The following is a 23408-nucleotide window of genomic DNA, read 5'->3' as shown; positions in this document are numbered from 1 at the left end:
TAACATAAATGGAACAGGGATTATGAAATATTATCTACTGATCCTTAAATAACAGAAGTATTTGAGCAGGCTGCTGAAAAAATTTTTCCATAACTTGAATTTTAAGTTTTGTTTATCAAAACCAAGATTGTTTAGCCCTATTTAGAACTCTTCCTTGCTTAAATAAGAGCTGAAAGTTTTGGGAGGTGCTATCAGAGTATTGTTTCACTACACAGACAGATAAAAGAAAAAGCTAGATTATTAGTAGACCTTTGTAGACTACCAAAATAGACTTCCAGCCACCCAGAGAAGGAGGAGAAGTTTCTTTGTTCAAGCAGACTAGCAGACAGAGGCATAGCAATGTAGCCAAGTGACTCCATTGAAGACCTACAGCCCAAATGTTCTTTTGCCATTTCCATGATTTCATGTTGTCTTTGTATTTAAAAACAAACAAATCCCCCAGAACACAAAAAGTAGCGTGATGACTTAGTACCTGCTAAAATATTTTACCCTTGCAGGTAGTTTGGTTTCAAAGCTGTCATAACGTTTGTCCTTTTCGCAGGAATACCATTAGTCCCCACTAATACTGTTTTCTTCTTGGCAGAATTTAATGTGGGTCAGTATCGTCGGGATTTGGTGAAAAAGTATAAATCTTTTGAATTCTTCTTGCCTGACAATGAAGAAGGCTTGAAAATCAGGAAGTAAGTTTTGAATGTGTTTGGCTACATGATACTAATTGTATGAAAATGGTACCCTTTGTCATTTGCTCTTAGAGACTGCTTGAAGTTACATTTTTCTATGTTCAAGAAGACCCTTAAGAAACTGCAGTATGAAATGACAAGGAAAAGAAATTCTAGAGGAGGTGGAAAAGTGATTTGTTTAGCCTGGGTAAAATTTGGGGTATTTTGTTTTTTTCTTAATTGCTTCAAATCAAACATCAAAAGTGCAGAGAAGATAAATACTTAAACTTGATACCTTTTCACCTTTCAGTAGGCTGTGACTGATTCTATTCCTGCAGATATTCCAGGATATTTTCACTCAAAGTAGTTTTAACAAATAGAGGGTTTTTTCTTACCTTTTTGTAAGGTATCAGCTGATAGATGGGACTCCTACTGCCTAGTTCTTAAAATGCCATTTCAGAGCTTTTGTGTGGATCATAAGAAAAAAAGACCACATAGCTGCTTTTCTTTTTGCTTCATATACTGGAATTTTTTACCAGCAGTACTTTGAAAGTATTTGTCATTATTCTTTCAAATGAGTGGGAATGAAACACTATTATTCTCTCCCTGAAATTGTCCTTTTGGACACCATGCAGGTGCTTCATGCAATCAGTGCACTCCCTCAAAAACTGCCATGTTTTCCGTGCAAAGCAAGGTGAGCACTGGTGTGATCATCTGTGCCCAGATGAAGCACTCAAGATTCCCCTCTTGCCTGGAAAGAGGCTTTAATGGAAAGAACTTTAAGGGGTAGATGAAAACAAGGTCAGAGCAAGAGGGAGCTGCCTCTTTCTTACAGATGATCAAATTGGAAGATCTTTTGATTTTCTTCTGCATCCAGTGTGGTGTTTTTTTTAGTGCGTTCAGGAAAACATTTTAAGACTCTGCAGTATGAAGTGAGTAGGAACAGAAATTTTAGAGGAATGGAAAATGCAGGTTTTTTAGGCTACTTAAAATACAGAGTATTTTGTTCTTAACTGCTTCAGAGGAAGGTATTTTCACTTAAAATATGGTTCTTTTTTCATGCATCGGGAGTGCCTGAACTTCTCTGCTTTCTGGACTTCGTTTTGTGGCTGTCCCTCTGCTTGTCCTCTCTGTCTTCCCTTTCCCCTTCAGCAGTAGTTGAACATTGCTAATGTCAGAGGAGAGGAACTTGCATAAGAATCTTCTAATCCCTTGGGAGTGAAGAGTAGATATGAGGTGCATTAGCCTTACAGGCGTGGAGCCAAACCTTTTAATGTGCTTCTGTGTCACCTCTTAGACTTAATGGTGGAGAATATAATACGAAATGAGCTGTGTGAACTGATCTGCCTAGTTAGCAATGAGTAAAGAGTGTTTATATTTATTTAGTGAAGCTTTGGCTGATTGAATCTCAGCTCCTGACATCTATTAACCATGCTAATGTGGAAATACTGTCAGGATTGAAAAGCCTTCGTTTTCTTTGAAGATAAAGCTGTGCTTGCAGAATATGGTAAATGTAAGAGAAGAGTTAGACATTTCAGTCTGGAAGTCGAAGTAGAGCAGTAAAGCATAGAAAGGCTGTTGAAATGACTAAGTTTTTATGTTGGAACTGCAAAAAGACTACTTATTGGAAATAAATGGGGCTTTGTTCTGCTAATGAGTAAGTTATGCACAATGTTAGTGTTGCCCTCTAGTATTATTTATGTGTTAGAAATTATAAAGGACTTTGAAGATAATACTAATCCTGGGCGAATAAAAAGGTTGCAAATGACTTGATTCTTGTCCAGATTTAACACAAGTGTAAAGTATGTAGGAGTGGGATTTTAGGTGTTTGTGTCCTCAGCAGCCTTCAGTACTAATTGTTTTGGGTTGGTGACTGCAATGAGGTGTTATTTTCACCTCTGTCACTAATACTTGGTGCTAGCTTTGTTTTACTCTCTCTCTTTTAACTGATTTTTTTACATAAGCATTTTTTACACAATAGTTCAAAAGAGAAGAAGTAGGTTGCTGAAAAAGAGGTGTCTATTCACCAGGTAAAAGCCTGAAGTTGATTTAATTTTTTCCCTCTTTGAGAATCTAATTAAGAAATCTATCTATGAATATGTAATTAGGAAAAGAATACAGTTGCAGGAATGGTTCAGTGTTGTTCCTTTAGAAAGTTTACCCTGGTCAGCAAAGTTCACTGGTCTGTTTTTAGGCAGATGGCCAGGATTATGTTTCTTTAATAGAACTTGTTTCTTTAATAGAACTTGGTTAACCTCTGTTGTGTTTTCTCATGTTTCATGGGTGTGGCTGATTAAAAATGTGTTTCTGAGAAAAATTATCAGACATTTGCTGGGCACTTTGATGGCAATGAAAAGTGCATAGTACAACGACTTTAACTGGTGTTTGAGGAGTTTTTCTCTCTCTCACTTTCAAGACAGTGTGCCTTAGCAGCGCTGAACGACGTCCGACAGTACCTCAGTGAAGAGAACGGGCACGTGGCTGTAAGTTTCTTGTTGAAGACACATTCATTCTTGAGCTTCCCTACAAAACAGTGTGTGAATGCTGAATGTGTGTGAATGTGCACATTGAGGGGCTTTGAACCATTCTTTTGTTACTAACACAGGCTATCATGCTTTCTGAATCCCCCCCTAATTATTCCTAGGTCTTTGATGCTACAAATACTACTCGAGAACGTAGAGAAACTATTTACAAATTTGGTGAAGAAAATGGATACAAGGTGAGTCAAAAGCCAAGGATTTCTGAGCCAATCCCTAGACAAGTAGGATAGCGATAGTTTTGCCCTTATCTGTACTCCTAGTTAGGAAGTGCACCAACATAAGACACATCCTTCCTAGATATTTAGTCAATAGAGCATTTTGTGCTCTTAAGCATTGTTTGTGATTAAAAGTCACCCATCCTAATTTGTCTTGACTTGAATGTTTGTACTAATGTTTGGAGCTAATCTCTTTCATGCCATGGTCTCACTTCTGTTATCCTGGATCTGTAATGCTGAGTGTCCTGTCAGCAGGAACTATTTAAAATATGGTTCTTAGTGCAGGTCAGCTTTTTGCTGCTGAAACACATAATTAGTTCTGCACAAACCAGATACTTTTTGGGGCTTTCTACCTTCTGTCCAGGATGGTTTTGCATTTAGCTGTTCAGTAATCTTCCATTTCCTCTAAACTTGCATCTTCATTTACCTTTGAGGCAGCAAAACCCAAACCTCTTTTAAGTGAGGCCACTCCATTAGTTGAAAGGCTTCTAATTTATTATTTCAGCAGCATTAATTACTGTTTGTATAGCTGAGCTTGCATCCTGCCCCTTAATTTCTTCCTCTTCCATCCTAAATTTTTCTCACTGTGAAGTGTTTCCACTTACAAGCATTGTTGGGGAAAATAGGATAGAGCATGATGCTTCAGGGAGTGGTAAGTCAACAACTTCTACTGAGATAGCCTGGAGAAACATTCTGAATAAATGAAGGAAAGCTTAAGGCATTAGAAGGGGGTTAGTGTGGAAGTGGGCAACATGATGCTAGTGTGTATTGGTTTCCAGAGGTGTTTTAATGCATCTTCTTTCTTTCTTCCTTCTGCACACATTCTGTTTGGACTGAAGACTTTTTTTGTTGAGTCAGTATGCGTAGATCCAGAGGTCATTGCTGCAAACATTGTGGTGAGTATAGGGAAATTTGCCTTAACTGCTTAAAGTCAAGAGGTTTAAACTAGCTCAGTATTTTTAGAAGTACATTAGCTCCCATTAATGGAACACCTTTTATTTATTTTCCTATCCACATGTATACTGACTCAGAAGTTTAATTCTATGAAGAATAGCTCTTTTTGCTTTACATATATTTTAATTAACTTCCAGCATATAAGTTTTTGTGTTGTGTTCTCCCCTGTCCTATTTCTTTAAACTTCTGTTATAAAGGGAAATAAACTTAAGTACTACTCTCCTGTTTTTACTTTATACAGCAAGTGAAGCTGGGTAGTCCTGACTATGTTGATTGTAGTAATGATGAAGCAACAGAAGACTTCATGAAAAGAATAGAGTGCTACAAGAACTCATATGAGACCTTAGATGAAACTCTTGACAAGTAAGGGATGAAATAATACTGCTATTGCAACTGGACTGTTTTAAGATGTTTCCGTAGAGGATGGAGCATCCCATGTCAGGGATTAGGGCTTTCTAGTCCTGTTTGTTTAATGGCTTGAGCTCTCTTTCCTTTGGCAAGTCAGAGAGAGTTGACTCTGGGGCTGTAGCTTGGAAACTTGTTTGCCTGAGGAAAATTGGCTAATGAGTCCACCTGGGATTATATTATTTTTTATTTTCCCACTTAGAGGATGGTATGATTCTTCTGGGATACAATCAGCACTTAGACTTTATTCCTGACTTGCTGTAGTGGTATTTGTTTTAGTACACAGGAGAGACCTGAGTGATTTGTAAGCAAAACTTGTTGACATGGCTAAGGTGAATTTTGAACACAGCAGTCTTAAAAATTACTTCTAAATTGATTTATTTGTGTTTGCAAATCATCCTTCAGGTGCAGGACTGTGAGAAGCTTTCTTAGCTAGGTTATTTGCCCTCATGCCAAAGCAGTTGTCTGCTTTTCATTCCTTTTCAACACTTGAAATTGAGGTGCTGATGAACCATGTGGGGGGGAGCCCTGTTTCTTTTGCTGCAGGCCAGGATTTTGGTGTGGGATTTCAAGCTGCACCCGTGCTGGGTGCTCTGGTTTGTCTCAGGACCAGGGCTGTAGAGAAGGCTGAGCTGCACTTTGATGCAATTGAGTGTAAGCAGTGTGCAGCTGGCTCAATCAGACCAGTTCATGCATGTAATTTCTGTGATGTACCTAGTGGTTGTGCCCGGGTAAAATAGTAATGATTAACTCCAAAAAAATGCTGTCAGAGATGAGGTGATGATGCTGCTTCTTATCAGCTCTGATTGGTTTTATGAGAAGTTTTCTTGTTTTATTGTGGTCTGATGACTCAAATGTATCGCTAGAAACTAATAGTTCTATTGAAACTATCTGAAAATAACCAGTAGTGGTTATTTTCAGCTTATTAGACTTTTTTCCTCATTTAAACTGGATGCTACTTTGAAATGATAACTCTGATGAGAAAGAATAAGGAGTGAAAATTGAAATTATAACCTGTCTGATGCTGAGGGAAGATAGGGGTGGGGTAAATTACAGTATTGTAAATAAGTAGCTGTTGGTAGAATAGTTGAGAAAATGTCTTGCTTCAGGCTAGTCCCTTCTGATGCTGTAGTTTCTCTGCAAGGGTTAACTGAGATGTCGTCATGGTGTCTTTTGACCCCTAGGTGCAATCAGACAAATACTTGCTGTGGGGGAATGTTTGTAACCTGGAGAAGAATATCTAGTCTCGGAAAATACCTGCATATCTTCATGAAACTACCAGAGCTTATAGAATCACAGAATGGTTTGGGTTGGAGGGATGTTGAAGATCATTTAGTTCCAACCCCCCTGCCTTGGGCAGGGACACCTCCCACTAGATGAAGTAACTGCAAGCCTCAGTTGAATGATTCCACTGTATCTTCCTTCCAGTGGGAGGGCTGTATTTTTCCAAGGGTAGGATCTAGATTTGAGAAACAAAGAGCAGCAAGTAAAGGGAACAGAAAAGAAAGTGAAGCGAGCAGCTAATCCATGAAAGGAACAGAGTTCATCCTGTACCTTTGGAGTATTGCATTGTCTCTTAGGATCCCATGGGTAACTTAGGGGTTGTTTATTGCCTTGGCTTGTTGCCCCTTTGTTTTATAACGAGAGGGAGGGTGGGAAGATTGTGGTACATGCTGATGGAAACTATGTGGAATCTTACCTTTTGTTTGTTTGCTTGTGAAAGGGATCTTTCTTATATTAAAATTATGGATGTCGGAAGGAGTTACCTTGTGAACAGAGTAATGGATCACATCCAGAGCCGGATTGTCTACTACCTCATGAATATCCATGTCACTCCTCGCTCAATCTACCTCTGTCGACATGGGGAAAGTGAACTCAATCTGAAAGGGAGAATAGGAGGAGATCCTGGGCTGTCTGTCAGAGGGAAAGAAGTATGTACCTGCTGAACAAGTGTGTGTGTCTGTGCATGTCTGCAGTCTGTGATGTGTGGTTACAGCTTTCTTCCTCTACACCCTTTTCCTCTTAACGTGTTTAAGGAGGATTTTTTTAGTTGTGTATGTGGGTAGTAGAAACTGAATGGAAACACTGTGTATGTTGTGATCTGGTACATGCTCTTTTATCTGTTTGCCATTCTGTTGGTTGAAATTCCTTTTTATCCTACAGGAGAAGGCAGTTGCCAAGAGGGCTTTATTTTTAACTTAATTTTTGTAAAATCATGACTTGTTGGATAATTGGGAAGGTTCACAGGTTAAAGCTTAAAGGAAAATTCCTGCAGGTAAAGATAGGAACTGCAGAACACTTTTGTCTTGTACTCCTTTCCTTCCCTCCCCTGTCCCTCTTGACTTAACAGAAAGTGTTGTATTTCTTTACAAAAACTTTGACAGAGCTTTTTGGAAAAGTTACAATGAATTTACAGAGGCTAGAGCCTGTGTGTTGCAAACTGAACACAGTGTGTTACTCTGAGTCCTCATCCAGTGTCTCATGTTTTTTTCTTTCAGTTTGCCAAAAGCTTGGCACAATTTATTAATGAGCAAAATATCAAAGATCTGAAAGTTTGGACCAGCCAGATGAAAAGGACAATTCAGACTGCTGAAGCCTTGGGAGTGCCTTATGAGCAGTGGAAGGTTTTGAATGAGATAGATGCAGTAAGTTCTTTTTTAAATGTCTAAAAGTTGCTTTGTTTGCTAGGGCTATGAAGTACATACTTAATTTTGTAATGATAGGCCTTTTATGGGATGGAAAGTAATTTAAGCTGGTTCTAGAAGCTGAAAAAATTGTCATTAATTCCTGTTAAAAAGGCTAAACATTTTATTAAAATTTGCCATAATTAATTTAGTCTTGGTTTTTCTTTCCCAGTAAGACATTGCCCTGTAGGAGCCACAATGCTATGAAATTTTTGATAGGTGGGGGTTGGACAGAAAAGAAGCATTGCTTGTTGGCATTTTCTAACTGGAGCTGTGAGATAATAGAAGCAGGTGCAATAAATAGAATGTGACCTTGCTTAGTGACCTTGTTTGCCCATGTTTGTAACTTCACTTGTACAGGGGTTTAATGATTCCTTCTAACCACATCCGAGTCCAAGTGAGAGTCCTGTTCATTGTGTGTGACAGTTTTGTCTTTTAAGTGTCAGACTAACAAAATACAGTTATTAAAGGCTGCTTATGTATATGGCTTTATTTGAGTGGTATCTGCTTTTTGCACTGCTGAGACTACATGGGTTTAATTATTTTTATTACCAATAGGGAGTGTGTGAAGAAATGACATATGAAGAAATACAGGAAAATTATCCGCTTGAATTTGCACTGAGAGACCAAGACAAATACAGATACAGATACCCTAAAGGAGAGGTATGCTGTTCTTTCTTGGAGTGAAGGTCCTTTTGTAGACAGGCACGCTGGCTTTAGGAAGGAGAAAATACATTTTATAATTAATGTAAAGGTTAGTCTTTGCTTTCTCCAGGGGAAAACACACAGGAGCTTGCAAGGATTGATCCCAGACCGTTTAATTAGATTCAGGGCTTGAAAAAGAAAACAACAGGTTTAGAAAAACAACTGGGAGCTTTAATCTTGTGGGCATCGTTTCTGTGCAGGTCCTGCAGTGATAAAGCAGGAAGAGTGATTGCAGGGCTTTAAACTATTGCATATGCAAACATACTGCCAGGATTGCCTTTTCCTGTTCACCCCTGCTGTAGATAATGGCTGTTTTCCCTGCAGTTCTGGCTGAAATGCTGTGGAAATCTGTAGCCACACTGGTCTTTCACTGTAATAGACTCCTTGCCTCTGGGAAAATAGCTTGCTGACAGCTTTCCTAAAGCAAAGCCATTACAGCGCTGCAGTTACCAGATGGTCTCAGGGCCTGGCTGGGTGCTGAAGGCTGAGGATTCAGGGAGGAGGAGTAATTGGAACAGCTGTTTGTGTCTGGAGGAAGTGGAGCTCTGAGGTCTTCTTTCCTCAGCAGTCAAGAGTAATCACTGTGCTAAGGGCAGCTTGTGGCAAGAGCCCTGTTCTTGCGGGTGTGACCCCTGTCTCACTAATGAGGCAGTCATGAAGCTGCAGAGTTCTCCTAATCCACTGGAACAAGGAGTGTTTGTTTTCCAGACTGATGCCATCCTCTAGGATGGCAACAAACATTTCCAACTGCCTCCTTGCCTTGGGGTGATGCGTTGATCTCTCAGTCGTTTGTCAAAGGCAGTTTCTGTGTGGCCAGCACTGGTGGCAGGGGTTTGCTCAGCCTGGCTGGGGACTGCCAGGTTTCTCCTGCCAAGTTCTGACCCAGGAGTGCCCCTTCCCTGCCTGGCAGCCCCTTCCCTGCCTTGGGACTGGGCAAAGGCTCTCAGTTGCCATCATGCCTTGCCCTGCTGGGTGATGTGCTGTCATCCTGTCATCCTGTGTATGCAACTCGTGACACATTTTGCAAGTTATGTCTTTACTGTGTGAGTGAAAATGAACTTCAGCATACACATGTGGGGAAACCCTGCCCTTTACCCGTGCATGGTGCAGGGCAGGCTGCAAGAGAATTCCAGCCTCCTTGCTTTTGTAGCTCTTTGATGGGATGGGGGCTGCCACCTCCAGGCCAGCCCATCAAGCCCATAGGGTTTGTTTTTATAGGGTAGCCTGAACAAGTCAGGCTCTGTGAACTGCTTGGCTGCAGACTGGGCTTTCCAGATTTTTGCTTGGAATGGAGATGCTTTTGAAGATGGGCTATGGAAAATAATGTGCAAGACTTAACCTGTGCATTTGCAGATGCTGTGAACTAAATTCTAGGGATTTTGTGGAAATTCTTGATCCTAGCAACTAATTTAATAAAGCTTTTCCATGAGGGGAGCTGCGTTTTTGTAATATGCATGCTCTCTGATAGTCTGGAAGACCTGGACTGTGTTCTTAATTTAAGGAAAATTATTGCGACAGTATTTGTGCACTAATATACCACTTAGACAATGAGTAACATGAAAGTAAGATTAACTGTATGTACATACAGTGTTCAAAGAGTTTTCCCTTTTTCATGTGCTGTGCATTTCTCCTCCCCACCCAGTCCTATGAAGATCTTGTTCAGAGGCTGGAGCCAGTAATTATGGAACTTGAAAGGCAGGAAAATGTGCTTGTCATATGTCACCAAGCTGTCATGCGCTGTCTGCTCGCCTATTTTCTTGACAAGCCTGCAGGTAAGTCTTTCTTGATTTATTAAAAATGGTCCATCAAAAAAAAATAATAATTACTGTTTAAAGTTCCAAATGGTGAATTCTAACAATTTTCTTACCATCAGAGGATGGTTGTGCTGGACAAGTATGTAAGTGTATTTTTTTTGTATTTGACCTAGCCAGGTTACTTCATAGTTGATGTTTATTGAGCCCTTTCTCACCTGAAAGGCTGTAATGTTTGTTTTTCTGCAGCTGTTTGCATAGTAGTGCTAAGGAACAAAACATACAGTGTCTGATAAAAAACGACTCTTAATTGATTGGCTGGTAATAGAATGGAAAAGCAAAGTGGTTTTCTAGTATGTATTTCATGTGTAATTTGTTGTTTGTCTCAGAACAACTGCCTTACCTGAAGTGCCCGCTGCATACTGTCTTAAAGCTAACCCCGGTGGCTTATGGTGAGTAAAGTATATCATAATGTATAAGTACTTCGGCTTTTGTTAAGTTTCAAATCAAACTGAGACAAGTAACAGATGTTACGCTGCGAAATCTGTCCCAAGAGATTTTTCTCACTTAGCTGCTGTGATATCCTGCAGTTATAATCGTCTGTGCTTTGGTGACACCTGGTGTTCCCAGCCTTGCATGGCAGGATGGAGTTCTGAACACAGAGATGCACAACAGCTAAAACTTTTTTTTTTTTTAAAGGTCAGTTTTTTGGAAACTGGGTTTTCTTGACTTGCTATTCTCAGCCTGTTTCCACAGAGAGGTTTTTGTTTGGGGGTTGGTGTGGGTTTTTTTTTTTTTTTTTTCAGTTGGGTGACAGCTCATAAATTTTAAGAGGTCATAAATTTTAAGAGGGCCTGAATGTTTGCAGTGTTTACCCACCCACTAAAGGAGAAAGGAAAAGAAGTGGTGCAAAATACTGTCTTTGTCCTTTAGAATTCGGTGAAAGAAATGCCCTGTCTCTTTTTGAAAGTGTTTGATACATATGTCTGATTAGCACATTTCAGTCAACCTACTTTTTTGGAATGTGAAAATACAAAGGCTGCATAAACTATTTATACACTAATATTCTCTAGCATTATCTCAGGTTGATGTGTCACTTGGCTGCAGTGAGGCAGGATGCAGCATCAAACACAGTGTATTTCCTACCTTCCAGCTAATCCTGTCCTGGGGTAGCACCTCCCTCAGGGGTTTGCTCTTCCTGGTGTTTGAAGCTAGCTTTGTTCCCACCCAACATCTGTAACAGCCTGACAGTTGGATTAGGAAAAATTAGACTTTTACCCAACAATCCAGTGTAGATGTTGTCTGTGTGGGAACTCACAGGAAAGAGAAACTGCATCTTAGAAATTAAAAATGAGTTGGGAATATGCACATTGTCATTACTGCGGAGTAACTCATGTCCCTGGAGTTTATATTTAAAGCTCTCTGTAGGATATTTTTTTAGGTCTTAAACTCAGCTAGCAGTAAGGAGAGAGAGCTCTCTGTGGAAGTGTGTCTGCTGTGTAACCAGTCCTTAGGAATTGCCAGCAGCAGGGATTGCTCTTGCGTGTTGTCAGGGATCCCAATGGATCTGTGAACAGAAGGATGACTGGGGCCCTCCTCCAGTGGGAGATGTGCACTGTTCCTCCTTAAAATCTGATCCTTGTTGACTCTCTCTCTGAATGCTGCCCTGTGCAGTGTTTGTTTGGTGGTCATGACAAATGGGCTTTCTCAGAATAGGCTTCACTAAGGAAAGGCAAACATTTGACTTACTAATTTGTATTATTTTTTGAAGTGCAGTGGCTTTATAAGGAATAAAATCACCTTTTTCTGTTATGTAGTAATCCTGTGTTATGACTGCAGGAAATAAGTGAGCTGAAAAATTGGAAAACCTACTCGTGACAGAAGGGGGAGGGACTCTGTGGTGTATTAGAGGAATCTGACCATTTGTGTTGTGAAGGGTCATGGTAGCTTATAAAAGTCATGTTTGTGTGAGCCAGGGCACTGTCTGGCAATCAGATATTGCTTAAAATGGTGTGTCCACAATGTACTGAATAATTATAATTCTCTATATGAGCCAGTTTATATTGCCTGAGTAATAGTTGTCTCTTCTCACTGGTTGTTTTTCTTACTTCTCTGGAGCTTTCAATTTTTGGGTGAAAAGGAGAAGTTCCTTTCCAGAAGCCAACTTTAAAGTTCCATTTAACTGGGTGTTAAAATGCTGTTTTGCACGCCTAGAGGAATGAGGTTGCTAACAACACACAGCGTACTTTCTCATAAAAATGTTCATGTTTTAAAAAAATAAGAGCAGCATTTATTTTACAGGGAAATTCTAAGAAGTCTAGTGTGTTCAGAAAACAAAAAAGATACGAATAAGAACTTTCTGACTGAATGTTGTTTGTTTATGTTTAAAAATGGGATTTTGTTTAAAAGATAATAAACTTCAAGCTAAGGTGAGAATAGGAGATGGATTATCAGATTGAGGGTAATGTTCATCCTGGTGGAATAGATTTGTTTCAATAACTTGAGCTCATCAGAATTTGGGAGACTAATATGAATCAGAAGGGGGAAGCGATTAACCTTCACCAACTCGAAAATTCAATTGCCTCTTCACTATAACTTCATTTTTAAAGCAAACCAATTCTAAAAATGTGTTTTCCATCAACAGGATGTAAAGTAGAATCTATATTCCTGAATGTTGAAGCTGTAAACACACACAGAGATAAACCTGAGGTAAGAATATTTTTCAAGTTGGAGAACTGGATGTAATGTGCTATCTGAGCTGATTCCCATTGTCCTTGTGGTCAGAAGTGATTCAATAACTCAGCTGAGTGTATTTAATTTTACATATCAAGCTTTACTACCATTTTGCTGTGACGGGGGAAAAAGATTGATTTTATTGAGCAAACCTATCTTATGTATGAGCTCTAGCTGGAGTAGTTTATCTTCAAAAAATGAATGAGAATTTGAAGATAAGGTATCAATCTAAAACCTCTATAAAGTTATCCCGGTCTTTGTCATCCAGCAGAATTAGTCTGTAGTAAAAAAGTACATTGTTATGAATGCCATGCTTATTTTGGAGAGAGTAAATAATGAAATCATAAGCTTTTTCATCACTGTGATCATTGGTGTATGAAAAAGGGGAACTCATGATGCCACCTGTATTTTAAGCCAAAGCTGGAGGGGCAGACTGGATCTCAGGAGATAGCAAGAATGCCTGGGGAAAAGAAAATTGAGTGTATTCATAAAATGTAAGTGGAGATAAGATTTCAGACCACAGCAGCTTTGCACTCTCCCTGTGTTAGGCACAGGTTCTGTGTGCTCCGGTATGTTGGCATGAGCTTAGGTTGCCTCTGCTGCTCACACACTGCTCTTCCTTTGCTGCATTATGCAAGTTATGTAAAATGTGCCATGATGAAAAATGGCTGGTTCCCTTGCAGACCCTCATGCTAGTGCTATTAGGAATGGCACTGCTGCCAGCTGAGGTTGAGCCATGCCTGCTAGGGAATTAAGTCAGCTTGGTAATGTGAGAAAAAAGGTGGCTTGCAGAACAGTGGTTTATGTTGAAAAGGAATGTAGTGATAAATGTGGGGTTTATGTGTGTATTCAGTAAAGTATGTGACACAAAATGCCCTACTTCTGTGAGGGTACACATTTGTGGCAGTTATGCAGAATTCATACTGTAGGGGTCTGCAAAGAAGTTTTGTTTTAGTGACACTGGTATTCTGAAAATACTGACTTTTGGTCGTTCACAACCAGGACATTTTCTGTTACTTAGTCACGTTGCGTATTTCCTCTCTCCTCCCATTTCTCCTTCATCATTCTGTCCTACCAATTTGCTATCTTTGTTTGATTTATTAGGTTTAGGAAATCCATTCAGTTTCCACAGCACCTAAAAGGTGTTGGAGAATCATGGTGAAAATAAATGAGGAAGCCTTAGAGCAGGTGTTAGGTTATCCATCTGAATAACGTAGATTGATTGAACATCTTCAGTTTGGCTGATAAAATACTGGTGCTGAGTTTACAGCTTGTGAAGGTGCCTTGGGGATTGCTGTGAGAAATAGCACTTAATCTAACTGAAGGTGTTTGTTTTTGGGGGGAAAGCTCTGCCTCAATCACCAAGTGACTCTTACCTCATCTAGCAAGTGATGTGGCCATATGGACATTGGTGTGGGGTGGTTGTATTTCAGATGTGTGTAGGGGATCATGCAGATAGTTGCATTGCAGTGGACACAAAGACACAAAGCTGTTAATTTAGAACAGAAATAATTTGAGTTAAAGAACTAAAAAAAAAAGAGGGAGAAAAAGGAGCAGAGGCATTGTTATATAAAAAACCCAAGCACTGTTCTCCCTCTGCTCCCAGAGAAGCCTAGACCAGTTCAATGTGGTTGCTAACGTGCTTAACATGCTGTTCATGCAGGACTGAGCTGATCCTGTTTACATGTAAATCCTGCTCAGAGGACTAGGAAAACTTCAAAAGCTTTCATTTTCATCACCTACTAAAATGTTAATTACTTCTGTAAAACTGAATTTTCAAATAGTCTATTGACTATTAATTAAATGCAGCGTCACAGATAATAACGTTGTTAAACAACGAAGCTATTTGATGAAGAGCTGCCCAGTGCACTGTTCTGTGCCCCCACAAGTAATTTGCAGTCTGTGTTTTAGAACAGTGCTGTCCTTTTGGGCTTCAGCTGAAGGCGTCTGCTTTCACATGGCAGAGATGCAGGCAAAGCACTAGAGTATTTTTGTTTGTAGTATGTGTAAACTTCATTGTGTGATGATGATTTGTCTGAAGGGGATGAAAGCCCTGTGTTCCTCAGCATTGTAGTGGCCTAAGCTCCTGACCTTTTCAAATGAAGGACTCTGCAGGCTTTTTACTGAGTGGAATTCAGAAGAATTACTTCAGCTGTTGTTTGGGTGCCCTCTTTGGGCCAGAAAACGAGCACTGGGGTAAAACGTTTACTTTGCACTTCTGTCTTAGTGAATGACAGATGAGGAGACTGCAGGAAACTGAGGTCTCCTTTTTGAGTTTGTGAGGGAAAAGGGAGAGGAAGATGTTAGTGACAATGCAGTTTGCTTACCACAGTGTGACTCAAATCAGACTAGTGAAGCCCCTTGGCTCGGTTTGAAAATCTGGCAATTGTTTGACCTAAAATGGGCCAAATCTTAGAGAAGATCTTGGAAGGAACTTCAGAGCAATTTATCATAGTTTGCTTTTTTGGTAGCAGGGAGAACAGTACTGGCACAGTCTTTGGGACTTGCATGCAGTGGCACCACAGCAGGTGTGATTTCTGAGCCTGGTTCTGCACAGCTGCGCTCAGAGCTGTGCTTCCTAGTGCCAGGGTTTGGCTGCACTGCTGTCTTGGTTTCATTTGGTTTTGAATAAGTTGCTGCATTGAATATAATTTTTTGTTTTCTACAGCCTCTGCTAAATGAGGTGAGTTGTAGTTGATGTGATCAGTCTTGAATGGTCAAGGTGTCTGAGAAAAGATGTTTTTATGTTGTTGGGTGTGGTACATTGATTGTAACATAAGTACTGAAGTCTTCCTTTGGGAAGAAGTACATGGCATAGTTCAGCAAAGCACTGGAAGTTACTCAGTGGATTGATGTGTATGTGCTGAAGCACGTGTTGAAGTGGATTCCTGCTTGGGCTTGTAAAAGGCTTCTTCCTAAACGTGAATGACTTGAGCTTTTGGTGATATTGTCAGCATAGGATCAGCAATTACTGTAAATATGTTTTCCTGACGTCTAGTTCTGGAACACCAACCAGCTGTCAGTCTGCTTCCTGCTCAGGGTATGGGGGGTTAAAAAAATCTCTGCTTTTAAATAAATGCAGTTGTATACTTGTGAAGGACTCTAGTTGGTATTGTTGTTGCTCTTACTGCTGCATGATAAATATTCTCCTGTATTTTTATTATTATACAGAATGTAGACATTTCCAGACCTCCTGAGGACGCTCTTGTAACAGTCCCTGCTCATCAGTGAATCCTGTGTGCTGATCAACTATCGAACTTGGGGTGCAGTTTTCATCCTACTACTTCAAAATAAAATTAAAAACTAATCATTCCAATCACTTTGAAATAAAAAAAGCCCCACCCAAGCCCAACAGCTCAAAACTCAAACCAAATGTCTGTACAGCACATGACTTGAAAGAAAAAAATCAAATCACAATAAAGCTATATTGCACTGGTTAATTTATTGTGGATGAGTTACCAAACATTGATCGGCTCTCAGTGGAATGCTGTGTTTGTAAATTGATATGATTTAAAGATCCTGCAGCATGAAGCTTTATTTTAACAGCCAGCAATCATTTCATGTCAGTTGCAGTGTGTTTATGAAAGCCATGAAACACAACATCCTGTGTGAGATAAGACAAAGTTGAAGTGTGTTTTCTAGGCACCAGAATTATCTATTTCAGTGCCCTTGGGAGTGATTGGACTGCTGTGTAGCATAAAATAATCCATAGTCACTGTAAAACCTTAATCCTGCTGATCCATAGCACTAGAGCTTTAGATGTGCTAATTAATGATGTGCTTTGTGAAGAGGGCAGCAAGTTTTCACTTCGTTCCAGAGCAATTATTCAAGCTACAGGAATGTGTATAAATGCTTTTAATACTCAACTCTTCTTAACAGCTGTTCTGCATTAACCAGGCTTTAGGGTTTGCCTGCTGGCAGAAGGATTTTGAATTTCCTCTTTTCCTGCTTCTTGGATGGATATGGGTGATGGTGCATTTCAAGCTCTGCTCTGTATGTTTTGTACCCAGATTTTATCTCAGCTACAGTGAGCAGTGTTTCAGAATGTGGAAGCAGAGTTGGTCTGTTTCATAGCTGGGTTGTGACTTGCCTCGAGGGGGATGGAAATCGGAGGGTTTTCTTCCCTCCTGCAGGTGCGGGATCTCAAACTGTCAGAGTGAGCACCGTAGACTGAATTACAGCTGAACCTTTCACAGGCTGGGGCTGAGTGTGGCTGGTTGGAGTGGTGGTGCCAAGGCTTAGCTCCTCTTTCTGTGGTGCTCTGGTGGGCAAAGCCAGGCAGTGATGGCAGCAGCTTTGCTGAGCTACCATCGAGTCTGGGAAAGGCAGAAAATCACAAGAGTACTGGAACTGTTTCCTGAGGGTCTTTTAGTCTTGAAAGTAAGCAAGCACAGTGTGTTGTGGGAAGTTTCTATCTGGTTTCTCAGGTGATACATTTTTCAAACCGCAGGATTTTGGAGAAGCAGCATTGCATATCTGCACTTGTAAAATTACACTGATGTTTTCAGAGGTTTATAGCAATCAGGAATGTCTGACACAACCAAATATCTGCCTGGCCTGTACCCCTTGGTATTGCAGTTAAACCAGTGTCCCAGGATGGGCTGGGACTGGTGGGAACCTGTATTATTTTCCTCTCTCTGTTGTGACCATGACATGGGAGTGTTTTGTCACTTTTTGTTGCCCCAGCCTATTGGCATGTGCTTGGCCTGGAAAAAAGCCACCGAGGAGGATCTCTGAGCCTACAGTGCCCACTCACACATATCAATTAGTGAGTCTGGGTGCTTTTACTTGGCAATTGAGGTGGTGTCTCAGAGGGGTCATGGGGACACTGTCCATAGTCAGGTACTGAGGAGCTGAGACTGCTCCAAGTGCTGTCACCTCTGCAGGCCACACCTCAGGAAAGAAATGCTGTGCAAATTTAAACTCATTATGTTTTTGATGATGTCAAATTCTGCACAGGCATCTGCTGTGGAAAAAGTGAGTTTTGCTGCTCAAAAACGAATGGGTTGGGCTGTTGGAGAAAACTGAGGAGGAAGATGGAAGGGGCAGGAGCTTGGTCAGAGAGGAAAGCTGGGCTTGCCTGCTGCAGCTGTGGCTGGCAGAGGGTGGGGAGGAGGAGAAGTGGTGGCAGCACCCAGAGTCCTCGGGGTCAGCCCCATTTCCCGAGGCTGCAGGGTGTTCCCTTTGCTGAGCATAATGCTCCTTGTGCTGAGTGAAGTGGATATTTAAAAGCAGTTCTGCAGCCCAAGGGGTCTCCTGTTACGGCATGATTGCTTAATAGTCCCCTCTGGCTGCTTTTCTTAGTAAAAGACGGGCCTGAGGCTGGGCAGGAAGCAGCAGTGACAGTTGCTGAGGGAGGCTGGTTGATAAGAGTACTGGATTGTTTATACTGTGATTTTATTTCTCTTTTTTTGCCTGTGCTGGTTGTTCATCTGTGCAGAGCCCTTACTAACTGCTGCTTTGGCTGCCTTCGTGGCTCCTGTGCCCTTCAGAGCCCTCTTCCCTAGAGGAGTCTTCATGTGAAATCTTCCCCTTTTGCTGCTTATCACATGTAGCTATCCAAAATTAAACTGAAATGGCAGAGTCTGTCCTGTTTGGAAACCACAGCACTTTGTTTCTGTGGGAAGCTCTCTTCTGTAGGAAAAAAAAAAAATGCAAAGCAGAGGGGAAGGAGTGTAATGAGGGGAGGAGGAACAGTGGTGTGAGAGTGTATTTGGGTTAGTCTCTGTGTTTTTGAGTTTTTGCATAGAGGATTGGGTATGATGGACCCTTGTGCAGGGCAGGGTGAGACTGCTCCTGGGGAGCAGGTCTGGACACAGCAAGCCCCTGATCAAGGGAGTGCCCATGTGCCTTGGTAGAAAAAGCATTTTAAAAGGGTGTGTGTTGTTTTTATTCCCACTCCTGTGTTTCCCTGGCTCTGCAGGTGTGGAGAGCTAACATGATTCCTAGGAATCCATTTACCATTAATGAGGATATTAGTCCCTTTCCAAGCTTCAGTGCACTTGCTCTGCAGTTAGATACTCTGTTTGCCTAGTAAGCCCTGGGGTGTATTTATTAGGGTTTATCCCAGATGGAGTTTTTTTTCTTCAGTGTGACAGTGTGAGTTGCTCCTACAGCCTGCTCTCCTTTGCTTTTACTTAAATTGAAGCACTTTTGCTTTCATCTTTCTAGCCTATGTACTGATACTCCCTCTTGGGTCTGTCTCAGTCACTAAGATGTTGCTTTCATCTTAAATAAGATGTATCTTTTGTTTTGTCTCAACCACCTTGTTTCCTTTTAGCTTCATGTTATAGCTGTCTAGTTCTTGCTGCTTGTGGACTAATTTCTAGTACCTCTGGATTCCTGCATATTGATGTTCCATTTCATGCTCCATTTAATTTTCTTTGAATCAACAGCAGATGCTCAGCTTAAAAGATTTCAGCCAATATTCCTGGAGTGCCTGTGGAGATACCTCCACAGTCCCAAGGAATTTCTGAATATGTTGCATCAGTTGCTAAGAAAAATACAAACAAATGCCAGCCTGTTTTGTGGTTTTGTTTTCTTTCTCCCCATGTAGAGTCTGCATATATGCAAAGTGTGACTTGATTTGCCAAGTCTCCTCAAGTTCTTAGACACAGATGCTGACTCTTTCTGCGTGTCCTTTGCTGCAGAAGAGTTGCTACTTGTAGAAAATTCTTTCTGAAATAGGGTTATTGCTTTTCTTTCCTTCCAAGAGAAAAGTCAGAGAGTGACCTGGGCAGTGTGCTGGTGGGTGCAGAGTTGTCCAGGACTTTGAAGACTGTGCCCAGCAGCATTCCTGTGTGTGTGCTCAGAAACCTTGGTGTGGTATGTTCATGGTGGAAAAGAGTGACTTACTCAAGGGTTTGAAGGCTGGTGGGAGGGGGCTGACACTAATGTAGGAGAATGGGTAAGGGTCAAAGCCACAATGGCACATTTCAACACCCAGATGAAATCTGGTGCTGCTTGTTTATTAGCTGTTTTCATAATAAATGGCTGAAAATTCTAGAAACTGGGGTTGGAGAGCAGAATTACTTGCTTTTAAAGTTGCATTTTAACTGGTGGAGTTGTGTGTGCTGTCTGAGAGTGTGTGCTGAGAGTGCCCCTTGCTGTGTGCTAGTGGGGCTCTTCCTTGAGCTGGACTGAAGAGACTTGTTTTCAAAGTAAACTCTTGAGAGATGCAGCTATAAAACCACTGAAGTGGTGTCTGGTGTCAGTGTGACATCTGCCAGCATGCCTGTGCATCCTGAAGTGCATTTAGATTTTATGTTACCAGCTCTTCATGGAGTTACTCTAAGTCCTTGCAGAAACTTACTCTGATCCTGTCTGTAAGCAGCTTAGCTGTAGAGCTGCTGGTGTTAGGGAGTCATGTCCTGCAGCGTGCTCAAAGCAGGGGGAGACAGGCTCCAGGTTTTATCAGTTCTCCCTCCAGATATTATCAGTTCTTATGTGGTTTATGACCTTTGCTGCTTGGTTCTGTTTCTTCTTATACTATGTGCATAATGACTAGAAGAGGTAGTGGATTAAAAAAATGTGGTTTAAAATAGTGGTTGAGGGAAGAAAAGTCTTAAAACCCCGTAACATTGTGGCCTGCATGTGGTGTAGTGGAAACCAGTTGTCCTGCCAGACCTGGTGAGATACGTGTCCTAGAGATGCTTTTCCCTGGCAGCAGGAAGCCTGTGTTGAGGCATCTGAGGGACTTGGGTTCTGCAGAGAATAGAGCAGCTGGGACGAGGTCTAAGCCTGGCTTCTGACTTCTGCTCATGGGCTGAGACCTTTCCTTGTGTGTCACAAACCATTGTGAGGCAATAACCATTATCTTTTATGCTGATCTTCTTGCCTTGTGTTCAGCACACCCACAGCTGCCCACGAGACCCTTGTTTTAAACCCTTTTCTCTCTTTCAATTTGCAGAATGTAGGTGTGGATCGGTCGAGAGAAGAAGCTTTGAGGACAGTACCCAACCACCTATAGCTCTGGTTCCTGGGGTGGCAGCCCTTCCTCCAGCACCAGAGGGTGAAGGAGCAGCTCAGGCCCAGGAGAATGGCGAAGGCTTTGCCGAGCAGGCTGCGGGGCCGCACGCCTCCCTTCACCTCTGGACATTGCCAATGTGATCCTGCCTCTTGGGAGAAAAGGTGCAGGTGTGGATAACTCCCAGTGCTGAAAGGTATCAGTACAGAGCTTTGTGGGAAGCAGAGGAGACTTGGGTTTAGATTTTTTGTATGTAAATTTGTGCAGTTTCAGTGGTTTTTATTGTTCATCTGTGGATACTGCAAGATGGTTAATTGCCCGTGTCAGTTTTACTGTCAGATTTTAACTAGATTTTACTTTCTTTTTTTAATTGTTTTTCTGAGAGTTCTTCTTATTTTTACTGTGAATGAATGCCTATAATTATGTGGAGATTTTTCTGATGACGTATTTAACATAGATGAAATTCTACATTTTGAGCATTGGAGGCTTCATGTTGCAAAACTACTTTACATGGTTAATCCTGTCAGGTCTGAGAGCTTTTCTGTGCTTTAAGGTGAGCTTAGGTGTGCCAGCCACAACTTAATTTTTTTTCTGAACTGGGGAGACTTTCCCTGGAAAAAATAAAAGCATTAAAGCTACATTCTCTACCTGAAAGATTCTACTGTTTTAGCAGGATTTTTACTTTTTCCAGGGGGCAGCTGTACTTTGGAGGGCAGTGGAAGACACAGTATTAAGTGGGTGACCTGAGTCTAGTATAGCTGCAGCCCAGTAAAGAATGGAGAGACAGAGACAACTTTTCTGCTCATTAATGGAGGGGATGAGCAGCTTTTCTTGAGACTGGGAAGAAGGGGACAAGGATTCAGACTGTCAAGGGCTGAGAGAAGCTGCTTGTGCTATTAGTGCTGTGATTTTTATTTTTTTTCCTTAGGCAGTTTTTGAAATGAAGTTGAACATAAAAGTATATGTTTCTTTTTTATAGCTACATTTAATACATACCTCAGGAAACAGTACAAAAAGGTTAGGTGGAGTTTAACCATACTAACAGCTCATGCAAGGAGAACACCAGGTAAATTCTGAAATTATTTTTTAAATGGTGCACTTGCCTTGGGGTTTTCCTGTGTTGTTTTTTAAGCATCTTCCACTATGCCAAATATTTGCTGCTCTTTTATACCTTGTGAAACTCCAGTGCTAGAAGTGGAATTTTCTATGTTGAGACCACGACCTTTTACCTGTTCTAAATCAATGTGTATTGGTATGTGTGTTACCAGACAACTGAAGGGAGCTGCCAGCTCTGCTGCTGGCTCTTAGTTCTGAAATGAGAAGAACTATTCTTTGGTAGCTGGACTTCTCTTCAATTAATTGAGCTTTTACCATGTCTGTTGTTGGGATTGTTTTGTTGTTTGTTTGGTTGTTTTTTTCCCCTCAGTTCCTGAGTGAAATATCAGGCCCTCATAACATAGCTTTGCAGGCAAGGGCTAAATTGTCTTTTGTTTGTGCAGAGTTTATGAAGTAATGTGCTGCTGTTGTGATTTGTTTAAATAAGCTAATTTCAGCAATACATTCAGCTCTGGAAGTAAGCCATACCGTGTCACTGGGTTCCATGCCAGGAGGGGGATGTGGAGGGTATGGAATGACCAGGAACACTTGCTTCAAGCGCTGCTGTCTAAAGCTTTGTGTGGGCCATCCATGTGTTTGGAAGCACCCATTTCAGATCTTCATTGATTCAGCCATGTCCCTAGATATTGTGTGAGGAGAGAGGCCACACAGTGTTGCTCAGAGAAGATAATTTATTGCTGTGTAGTTAACAAGGCCACCTTCATGGCAAAAATGTAGAAGTAATTTCCCCTCCCGATTTACTGTGTGTTCAGCGTGGGAAAGCCAGGCTGTGCTCCAGGCAGCCCTTGTTCCTCTAGACCTCACCATCTAGCCGTGACCAGGAGCTGGTGAACAGTTTATAAATTGAGAAAGTCAGAGTTGATCTGTAGTCACAGAGGGCAAATCCCAGGAGGCTGTGTTAGAAAAGTGAGTTTTTACCAGCAAACTGTGGTACTTTGTGAACTCGGACCTGACTGAAGAGCTGTGGTGGAAGGAAAAGTTTCCCTTCGTGAGAGCTGAGCCCAGAGGCCTCATCAAGCGTCGTCTGAGGTGTCTCCTCCTCTCTCCCTTTCTTTGTTTTACCCTTCTCAACTTTCAGAGGTGCTGTAAAATCCCGAGGCTAAATGTTTTCTGTATAGTAGGCATTTTTATAGCCTGCTTTTGAATTTACTGTGATGAGTGTTTTGCTAAATTGGGTGTTCAGTAAAAAAGAATTGTATACAAGTGTAAATAAGCTGTTATGCTGATACTTGAAGAGAAAAAAAAGTTACGAAGTTGTCTGTTCTGCTTTAGGAAGGTACTCAATCTCTGACTGCATCCAAGCATTGCTAGCTGGCGAGAGTAAGTGCAGACAAAGAATGTTGATTTGAAGGGAGTGACCGGGTCTCCCAGGGTGTAACCACCTTTCTGGAAAGACACTGTCAAGAACTGTAGGTTATTGTCTAAAAGCTGCATACGTCCCCCACCTCCTGACTGAACCGTCCCTGCCAGGGAGAGGAAAACCCTTGTCCTGACCTTGTGTATTTGTCCCCATGTTTATTTTACTGCCTCCTGACTGTTAATGCACTTGCTAGCTCAGATGCAGTCTCTCAAATGGGATTAAACTGTCTTTTCTTACATCGTTGGCCTTCGTCGTAATCTTTCAGACAAATGTAATCATTTGACCTTTGATCCAAGAAATAAAGATCAAATGGTACATGA

At 41.2% G+C, this 23408-nt stretch overlaps 1 protein-coding gene across 5 annotated transcripts in view; it reads left to right on the top strand.

Annotated features, from left to right (window-relative positions):
- LOC127388110 (6-phosphofructo-2-kinase/fructose-2,6-bisphosphatase 4) overlaps positions 1-23408 on the top strand; it is a 50704-nt gene extending 27296 nt beyond the window's left edge. For 4 of the 5 annotated variants that reach the window (XM_051627165.1, XM_051627164.1, XM_051627166.1 and 1 more), the window contains exons 3-14: positions 584-680; positions 3076-3142; positions 3304-3378; positions 4254-4310; positions 4610-4731; positions 6497-6704; positions 7272-7418; positions 8016-8120; positions 9805-9934; positions 10303-10365; positions 12558-12622; positions 20556-23408. In XM_051627165.1, the coding sequence (XP_051483125.1) occupies positions 584-680; positions 3076-3142; positions 3304-3378; positions 4254-4310; positions 4610-4731; positions 6497-6704; positions 7272-7418; positions 8016-8120; positions 9805-9934; positions 10303-10365; positions 12558-12622; positions 20556-20615 (1196 nt within the window). In that variant the 3' untranslated portion in view covers positions 20616-23408. Of the gene's footprint in view, positions 1-583; positions 681-3075; positions 3143-3303; positions 3379-4253; positions 4311-4609; positions 4732-6496; positions 6705-7271; positions 7419-8015; positions 8121-9804; positions 9935-10302; positions 10366-12557; positions 12623-15817; positions 15910-20555 lie in introns of all 5 variants that reach the window. The other variant, XM_051627163.1, reaches the window with a different exon arrangement.

This window comes from Apus apus, chromosome 9 (assembly GCF_020740795.1).
Source record: "Apus apus isolate bApuApu2 chromosome 9, bApuApu2.pri.cur, whole genome shotgun sequence".
Classification (NCBI taxonomy): domain Eukaryota; kingdom Metazoa; phylum Chordata; class Aves; order Apodiformes; family Apodidae; genus Apus; species Apus apus.
Note: the sequence above shows the minus strand (reverse complement) of the source record. Positions and strands in the feature narration are given on the sequence as shown.